At 39.9% G+C, this 10386-nt stretch overlaps 1 protein-coding gene across 1 annotated transcript in view; it reads right to left on the reverse strand.

The window, feature by feature from the left end:
* The window catches only part of SPINT1 (serine peptidase inhibitor, Kunitz type 1), a 34497-nt gene extending 25878 nt beyond the window's left edge, over positions 1-8619 (reverse strand). Inside the window, exon 1 of the mRNA XM_032229508.1 lies at positions 7487-8619. Coding sequence (XP_032085399.1) covers positions 7487-7928 — 442 coding nt within the window. The 5' untranslated portion in view covers positions 7929-8619. The remainder of the gene's footprint in view (positions 1-7486) is intronic.
* Between the last annotated feature and the right edge of the window lie 1767 nt (positions 8620-10386).

Consider the following 10386-nt stretch of genomic DNA (forward strand, 5'->3'; position numbering starts at 1 on the left):
ATCTGCTCTCTAATTTTTCTCCAACATAATTTAATCTAAAAAGGTTTTTTTTACAGTTCTGTCACTAGTCTTTAGATGTTTATTTCTATGTTCCAATAGTCCACCCAGTTCACAGACACTTCCAGCCTAAGAAACCAGCAGTAAGAATGTTTCCTGTTTTTGCTCTGACAGCAGAATTCAAGAGATACAATATTATTTATTTATCTTTTTATCTAACCAAAAGCCAGTTTGGGCAGTGAATAACAAATACTCCAACTGCAAAGAAATAAAACATCTAATTAAGTAGCATGGACCAGAGCATTAAAAACTTATTTTCCATCTTTGTGGGTTGGAATTACATACAAAATCAATCAGCCCCACTCTGGATTCTATTTGGAACAAAACATCCCAAACACATTCATGCCCAAACCATCCAAAATCAGCTTCATTACATTCATGGAAGGTTTTGAACATCTGCAGACTTACTTTGAAATTGCTGGGACAAAATCTAAAGAGAAAAATGACTTGAAAGAAAATGATTCAACATTCTTTCCTTCTTCATATGGTGTGTCCCAATACGTACATATCAGAACTCTGCACAGTTACTTTATAATACAATCAAAAAAAGATGCACACACAATATAACTGATGTTAGATTATTCTGCAACCTGGAATTCTCACAGCAGAAGCCCCTCCATGAAATGCAAATGTCTGTCTGTCTATCTATCTAGCATCTAGTAGGCATGAGACATAAAGTCAGCAAAGAATTTAGCTTGATATTTTCCCTCACAAGCTAATTTTTGAAAGTAGTGTAATAAGAAAGCTGCAGTCTAGGGCCCTAGGTTTCCAAATGGGGCCATCCGGAGATTCTGTACTACTCTTTCCCAAACTTGGATTGTAACTCCCACCCAGATTACCAAGCAATGCCATACTCTATCCCAATTTAATATTTTAAAATACATTGCTCCTGTATGGCATTTTGACATTAATTTTATTTTATTTAGGTAGTTGGGGACAGTGCTTGATGGTAAGTGATGTTGGCACTGTCAGACATCCTTGTTGCCACCTGCAAAAATTTAGCCCAATGCTAGCTGAATATTATATCTATCCTAGAAATGGACAGCACTCTATTGCAGCTAAAGGCAGCTAAGGGTTTTTCTAGGGACTGAAGTCTATTTTACATATATTCTCATTTCCTTTGTATGTGGTTAGGTGGAGCAAAACCAGGAAGCACTGCTTCCTATTCCACTGTATCTGCTTCCTGGTTTTGCTCCACCTAACCACATACAAAGGAAATGAGAATATATGTAAAATAGACTCAGTCCCTAAAATAGACTCAATCCATAGAAGCAGAAAAGTATCTAGATTGTGATGGAAGGAATAGGGAACCAAGGGAACATTTAACCCTATTTTTGTGTTACGATATTGACAAAAATACCATTCTTCTGAGAGGCAATTGCTTTCAGTACCATGGCAAGAAGAGAACATTAAATGCCTCCAGCACATGTTATTCTGATTTCTAAAGCATCGGTACGACTCACATTTACACAACTGATGCCAAATTGCATTCAGGTAGTTGTCTTGGGATTGCTTGTGGTTCTTGTTTGTATTCTAGGTAAATTGAGGACAAATACAATACTGGGGCCAGGGCTAAGGAAACCCAAGATCAAATTCAACTCAAGTGAATAAATTATTTAGACTAGTCATGCTCTCAGTTCAACCTACTTTCCTGGGTTGTTGTTATAGGGGGGGGGGGGGGGGAGGAATTGGATCAATTCTATATATCCTGCTTATGTTCCTGGAGGAAGGATTGCAATAAATAAACATAACAGAAGAAAAAGCTCTTACCCAAGACCGATACAAAAGCTGTTGACATAGTGTCATGACTGCATCTCTCCGATCCCAGCTTCATGAGCAGACAGATTGACATTAGCCATGGGGGGAGGAGGGAGGGTGGAAAGTAAGTCCAGCTGAGCTGCGGGGGGGGGGGGAAGCTTCAGACAGCCAAGATCAACTATTGATATGCAGAGATGGGAAGGGAGAATTTGTTTCCTCAACACCATACAAGCACCTAACTGGACATTTACAGATAACTGGGGGATGGCCAGAGGAGGGAGAGAGGAAAAGTTACTTTGTATTGTTTGCACAGAAAATGTCAAATTCAGATTATACTACTTCTGTAACCACTTAAGCTTTAATAAAATATATCCTTGGCAAAAAATAAATGGGCAGGAGTCTTTCTTTGCTAGATGACTGTGTGATGGTTGACACATAGACTTTAACAATGTGTAGACAGGAAATAAAAAAAAACCTAACAATTTCACCTCCTGCCCATTCCAACTGTGGTCACTAAAGGATTATTTATATTCTCAAATACTGTTAGCTATGATTGTTAGAAAAAGCTGTAACTCAAAGTACACAAAGTTGTCCCCAACTTACCCCAAGCATTCCTAAGACAATTACCTGAATGCAATTTGTTATCTATTGTATGAATATGATTAACACCTATTGTATGCTTTAAAACTTGGAGCAGATCAGATGTCTCTAAAAGTTTCAGGAAAATCAGAAGAAGAAAAAAAACCTAATGCCAAAGTCTCAACTAGATAAATGAAATCACCTTACGGTTCAGAGGTTTTGTTAACCCTGTCTACAACAAATGAACTCATGATGCTCTCATTTATCCTGTTCAAACAAACCATCTACTTTCTACATTATTCCCCACCTCCTGACCCAGTTCACCATATGTCAGAGCTAAAAAATTCATATATTCTTTGGCTACAATCCAAGAGCAATGCCTTGCCTTCTCAAATATGATTGATTCATCTTTCTTTCTTCTGCCATTCCAAGGCAACTAACGTAAACTATAAAATTAAAACTGATGCACACATAAATCCATGGTCTGCCTAAAAACTGATCAAAAATGGGAAGCAGGCATCAAGCAGATCACCCTAGGAATAGCATTATTTCATCTAGATGCCACCAAACTGAGGGCCATGCCTCACATTATGTATGATTTTTGTATACGTAGCAGAGTCATTCGAAGCAAGAATATTACTTTAAAACAAGGAGAAAGTCGTGTATCACAGTTCTTTACCCAAACACCATTCTTCCCTGATTGGAGAGATCTTCCCCACTAACAAATTAGGTATTAAATTGATTTGGTTACAGAGAAAAGTATAAGACAATTATCTTTAAGCATGTCATTCTTGGGCTAAAGTATAGAAAACCAATTTTTTTAAAAATTGCCTGGCTAGTTATAATGTGATAATAGAGAAGCTTGCCTACAGGTAATAATGAAATTATTTACAATAGGAGAAAGTACATCTGAATATTAATTTTAAGGTTGACTAAATAACAATGAAGATTTTATGGAAATTTTGTTGACTGAATGTAACAAATACCGTTATCATGACATTTAATGGTAAGTTTATATACTTTATATGATTTAATGATTACCAAACCTCTGTTCTTTACATTTGTGTTGTGTGTAGAAATTGCATTTGTGTTTCAGGTTCTTTAATCCTCTAGAAATGTTCAAATAGCTAATGTTATGGCATTGAAAGGTGGAAACTTACGTACAAATGCACACATTTAAATGTGAAGAAAACAGAAGTTTGATGGATGTTCATCAAAAGTGCTACCATTTTTAGAAAGACTTAATATTCAACAAATAAATGTAATTTCAATTTTACCAGATCAAGCAATGTAGTGCTTAGCATAGAATTCTTGAAGAACCACAATTCACAGCAACTACAGGTTAGTAGTTGTAATTCTGGAGGACTACAGCATTGAGCTAGGTCTGTGATGGAGAACCTATGCCAGAGATGGCACGCAGAGCTCTCTCTGCGGGCACGCGCGCCATTTCCAGCTGCATTTCTGGTTTCCAGTACACACCTGTGTAGCTGGTCTTCATGGGTGCTGGAGCACCAGAAAACGGCCTGAAAACAAGCCAAAAAACAGCCAAAAAACCAGGCCGTTTTTCGGGTCATTTTCAGGCCAAAAATATCCCCCCAAATGGTCCAAAAAACAGGCATGTCCATGCCAGCCAGCTGGTCTTCGGGTTTCCACTTTGGGTTTTCTGCACTCAAAGACCAGTTGGCCGGCGCACATGCACTGTGCCAAAAACCTGAAGACAAGCTGGTCTTCAGGTTTCCGGCGCTGCAGTGCATGCACATGCACACACATGCACACACTTTCCGGATTGGGCACTCGGTGCTGAAAAGGTTTGTCATCACTGATCTAGGTCAAATATCACTCGTTATGACATTTTATGCCTTTCTGTAGGGAGAATATTCTCACTCAGCAATTAGCTGCTGGGGTGCTCACTTTTTTTAAAAAAATGAATATATTGGTATCACAAGCATAATGAAGAGTTTAGATCAAAATTAACCGAAGGATACTATTGTCCATTTCTATACCATGGCTACAATCAGATGCATTATTTGTGATGTGCAAAGGTATTTTCCTATGTCTGATCACCCATAGCAATCTTCTAGAGCACTGGCCTCAATACCTGTTCAGCTTGATTTTTAAAGCTGACATGTGACTGAGTGACCAACATTGAGTTAGCTTTGTGACAGTTTTTAAGAACACTTACAAGATCAGCAATTATTCGAAAGCATGGATGAGAACAAATGCAATCTGATGCAGGTATGCACATTTATTATTTTATGGGATCAATTATGCACACAAACTGTGCCACTTATGAAATGGACTAAAGAGCAACCAAATTACACCAACATATTCAAAATCTGAACAAAAAGAAAGGAGGCAAACATCCCTGGTTCAGGCCACCATCTAGCTAGCAGTTTCAGTACAGTATGTAGCATTTAAAAGAGAAAGAATGTCCCTAAAATTAGAAGCATACCACTACAGAATAATACTGCAATAATATAAAAATCATAGGATGGCTGAAGCAAAGACTACGGTGTGTAGATAATATTTCATTATTATTAGATTTTCACCGTTTGTGTATACAGTACATACACCTACACATCCATCCATCCATCCATCCATCCATCTGCAGTGAATATACCTAATATTCCTGGTTTCTATTTTTCCTACAAATGCTGTGAGTTGGGTTGGACCAAGAGTGACCGGTCCAAAATTAACCAGCTGGCTTTCATGACTAAGGAAGCGTAGAATTCACAATCTCTTGAGTTCTTGGCCAACACCTTAACCACTACGCCAAATGACTCTGTTTAGAACCATTTGCCAACATAATACTTTTGTTCTATACCGTGATATATTCCTTCCTTGCACATGTCTTCAAGCAACATTGAAATAGCAGGTATAACTGGGAGATCAAAGACCTATCCTGTTTTAACATATGTTGTATGCATTGCACACAGAAAAAGGGGCAAGACTTCCATTGCCCAGATAATAACCACCATTTTGTTTTTGTTCACCCTTCTCTGCAGATACCCAAATGGAGATTTAAAATGGATTTTTACCAGTCTTCTACAACTTGGTATTCTACAAATGTTCTACAACTTTTAGAAATCCAGTTTTTATCCTGCAAATGACATCTATACATAGAAATGAGTGATTTGTATACTAAATGAAGAAAATTTGCACTATTGCCCTTTTTCAAGTAAAAAAGATTCGTGCTAGCCTACAAATAATGTCTAACATACCTCTCCACCCAAATCAATTTCTGACAATAATTTCCTTTCTTCAGTAGACCAAAGTCCATTAGGTTCATTATTCTACTTCCAACAGGATCAAAAGGAGGCTTTTAATGTTCATGATCAAAATCCAAAAGGAAATAACATTCCCTAAAATTTGCCCCTAGTACCTGTCTCACACAAAAATAGGATTACTCACTAGGTTTTTATTCACATTGGCATATCAACCTATTACTCCATTAATTTGTCTTTTTAAAGAATCAGAAAGCATTTACTTACAATACCAAAGATGGTTTTTCAAAAGGCAACTGGTCTTTAGGTTTTTTTTTTTTTTTTGAAAGTCCAGTTGCCTTTTGAAAAAGCATCTTTGGGACAACCATGACCTGGATGGCTAAGAATCATCATAGACATTTAATAACACCAACTGCAACCTATCACTCTACGTAGTGATTAGAAGACCATCCGTTTTTCATGATAGTCAGTGAAAAACTCAGATGTCATACTGGCATATTGCTATTCATGTTACCCAACAACTGGTATCAGAAGTATCCTGTCTATCTAGAGCAGTGGGTCTCAAACTTCCTAATGCCGCGACCCTTTAATACAGCTCCTCATATTGTGGTGACCCCCAACCATAAAATTATTTTATGTTTTCCATATTTTTTTGAAAACATGTTTTCCTATGGTCTTAGGCGACCCCTGTGAAAGGGTCGTTCGACCCCCAAAGGGGTCCCGACCCACAGGTTGAGAACCGCTGATCTAGAGATAAAAAGGAAATCTCATTACTTACAGCCATTGATAATCTTATCATTTAATTGAGTCTAACACATTTTAGACATCCTGCTGACAAAATATCTTTACTCATATTTAACTGTTCCATAGTTTACTCATTTAACCCTTGTTTCTGATTTGCATTACATTGTTTCAACAAAACACCCTCACCATTGTTGCCTTAGTGCCAAATGGTCAAATAATCATGCCAAGGCTACAATGTGGTTGGCAACCTTGTACTCCCAAGTACCATACCAATGGCTAGGGTAGAGGTTCCTGAACTTTCTTGGTTCATGGCATCCCTTTGCAGTTCCCAAACTATTTGTTATGGCACCCAGAACACTGTAGTCAACTAACAATTCCATTTATTATTTAGAAAAATATCCTGTGACACCCCTGTGAGTTCACTGTGATGTCCTCATGCATAGTTTGGGAACTGTGGGGCTGGGGTCACATTATGCCAAGGTTCAATTATTCTGTCATCAAGACAAGTTGTTAGTTGATGTCCACATCAAGCCAAATAACCAAGAGATGCCCATAGTTTGGGGACCCTAAAGACCAATTCAGTTTATTCATGCATGCAAATAGAGTTTGATTTGAGGTTAAACTCTAGCCATGGGAATCCATAGCATGGCTTATAATGATGTACGAATCTTTACACAAATGATGCAACTTACATACTTGTGTCTGATGTTCTTTTTTTTTCCTCAAGGACATTATGACCCACCAGTTGTCATTTTGATATTGCTTTTTAGAGCTAATGATTAAGGCAAGTATTTATTTTTTTAGTGAAGAATGCTTATGGTCTTGTCTTATACTTTCATTCTCATGTTTCCAAATGGAAATTTGTGTGAAACTGCCCTAGCATTTTTCAGCTATCATGGTCAGCAGTGGTGCCCAGAGCCACCAACATTGACAGGTGACTTGAGGCCTTAAGATCTTGAGAAGGCCTGCTGTTCTAAGCCAGAAGCTGCCAGAGCAGGCAGGTTCAACACGACAGACCAAGGCAAAGCAAACCCAACCAGATCGGACCGGGCATAACTGCAGGACCGAGAAGGAAGCCAGCGTGGGCACCCTTGCCTGAGAGAAACGGGCTCTGGTCTCCTTACCACGGTTGTCTCGGTTTCGCATGGTTGCGTAAGCGTTGTAAACCTCCCGTCTGATATAGTTCAGGAAGCCGTCCTTCTTGGCAAACCTGCAGACCAAGGCCTGGTCGTAAAGGCAGTCCAGGAGGAAACAGCTCTGAATGCCGTCGGAGTCCTCCCCGGGGCTCTGCTCCACCAGGGCCAAGTTGCAATTGGGGTTCTTGCAACAGGCGCGGACGCAATCACGGTTGCTTTCCACCGGCGGCGAACCCAGGAAAGTGGCGCCGTTCTCCACCGAGGCATTCGTGTCCAGCACAAACTCCGGAAACCCGGCCGTAAATTGAGCAAGGCACATTTCTCCAAACGAGACTCCTTCCCCATTGTGTTCCTCACCAAGAACCAGGCCAGTTAAAAAAAACCAAGTCACCAAGAGTCCGGCCTGAAGCCGGCTCCTACTTCGGCCCATCTCAGCCCAAACGAACCAAATGGCGCAGTTCCCCGAGCCGAGGGCTTTCCGAGGTCGAAAACAACGGAAGGCCGCCAAGCAGAGAGCCGAGAAAAGGCTCCGGACGCGCAGGAGCCTTAGCCTCCGTCCCCTCCGAGGGTCCTTTTCTCCAGTTGGGGTCCCTGGGTGGACTCGAGCGCTTCTGCCAGCAAGGATTCCCCGAGTTGCCTTCTTCCTCTTCTTCGGGGCGAGATCGCCGCCCTTAAGACTCTCTGCCCCCACGTCTGGAAGGCACCCTTCGCCCCTCTTTGCAGACGGTCGAAGGCTGGGGAACCCGCCGCCTCGGCCCGAAGCTGTCGGGGCAGCCCCTGCGATGTAGTGGGGCGGCTCTCTCGCTCTGAGCCTTGGGCCCTCTTCTTTCCGGATCTTGGCTCCCGGTTCCTTTTCCTTTTTTTCCCCCTTCGTTTTTGCTTCCTTTACTCACCTGTAAAGTTTCAGGTGAAACTGACTCACAGACTACTCCACCGTCAAAGAGGGTGGCGCCCTTTCCGAGTCAATCTCCAGTTAACTCTTAATTCGCTGCTCGGCCGGCAGCTGCGTCCTGCCCTTAAATAGCATTCAAGAACAGACAAAGGGCTTCTGCCAGGTGACAGGAAGTGAAATTCGACGCCCTCGCCTCAGTCTTTCTTAGTTTTGACTGCAGGAGAGAAGCAGGGGGACGGAGAAGCAGGGGGATGGAACAGCCAGGTTTCTTTCCCCCCCAAAAAAAGCAGAAGGGCCAGAGTTCATAAATTAGTTCACCCAAGGGGGAGGGGACGACCCGGGAGCTCTATTTATTTCTGCTTTTGCGATTGCTTATGCAGGATGTAGGGAATAGGTTTTTGTGTAAGAAGGCATAAAGATTGCCCAATATGCCTTTTAGGTACATAGGACAATCTTTATTAGAAACAAAGGACGGGGGTAATAAAGGCATCACCTTTATCATCATCATCACAGGTAAAAATAAACCCACGTGTTTTTAATTCTAGTTCAATGTAAAAACAGAAACATCAAAATCTATCTGAATGTGTTCATGAAAAGGCAGGATGCAAATGTCATATACTTGAGCAAGTTCACCAAACAAATATAGAAAGCCGCCAATTTAATCCTAAATCTTTACACAAAGTCGATATGCTTGCCTGACCACTACAATCACAATCCTATTTAAAGGATATAATTCTCATTTATGTATTTATTTAAATTTGTTACAGCCATATTTTCCATGTTGATGGAGGAAAAGAGCCCATTAAACAAACTAGCAATTCATTTTGAGTAGGTCAATATGTATTAGAAGAACGGAGCTATCTAAGGTGTGATAAAAATTGAGTCCAAGGCAGATAGATGCTCTAACTTCAGTTTAGCAGATCTAAAAGTGTTATACACTACCTGAGTCTGTGTTATGAAATATTCTTTCAGCATTTCTTTTATTTCTTAATTCAAATTTTCTATATTGTGATCCATGCATTTTTTTCACCAGACGTATCAACTACAGTATTATCACAAATGAATGGCTTAAATATACTTGAAACTGTCCCTGATAGATTACATTTTCTTTGTTTGGGAAAAAACATATTTATATGTTGTTTCTCTTGTTAGTTTACAAATTCAAATCTTCCAGGAAAGAAATAGTAAAATATCATAAAGTAGTAAAATATCATCTCCCACCAATACAATTTCCCCCCAAATTCAATTACACTAAACCAGGACATGATGAGAAATTAAAATTGGACTGATATTGTTTTACATTTCTCACATGAGATATTAAACAAGTATCCTGTCTTGAATAACTGCCACGTGAGATAAATTAAAAAGAAATATTGTCTGTTGGAATTAAGCAATTGCCCTATATTCACCAAATTATGCTGCTGAATGTATTATAAATAGCATTACAACTTTCACGATACATTTTCTTTTTAGAAATCTTATTGCCTCTAATAATGGTTTTAATACTGAGTTAAAGTATTATCAAACCTATTTTTACACACACCCCATATGCAAAAACAGTGTAAAGTAATTTTAACTGGGCTATAAGCATTTTCAATCTAATGTGGTTTCCATATGTGACAATAATTCTATAGTGATCTTTAGAATCTAAAATTTTATTGTAAAAATCTTTCATGTTAGCAGTGGTGGGTTTCAAAAATTTTTAGAACCTGTTCTGTAGGTGTGGTCTGCTTTGTGGGAGTGGCTTGCTGGCCATGTGACCGGGTGGGAGTGACTTGTCAGCCATGTGACCGAGTGGGAGTGGCTTGGCAGTCATGTGACTGGGTGGGTGTGGCCAACTTGTAAAATGTGGTCAAACTCACTTAACAACGCTATGGTTTAGCTAGCAATGTTGGCTCAGAAACTCTGGCATTTGAAACACGCAAGTCTTAAAGCTGTCAAGTTACAAGACCCTTGCACCCCTAACCCTTTAGGGAAAAAAAACCCCAGGGGTGTT

The sequence above is a fragment of the Thamnophis elegans genome, chromosome 1 (assembly GCF_009769535.1).
Source record: "Thamnophis elegans isolate rThaEle1 chromosome 1, rThaEle1.pri, whole genome shotgun sequence".
Lineage (NCBI taxonomy): Eukaryota > Metazoa > Chordata > Lepidosauria > Squamata > Colubridae > Thamnophis > Thamnophis elegans.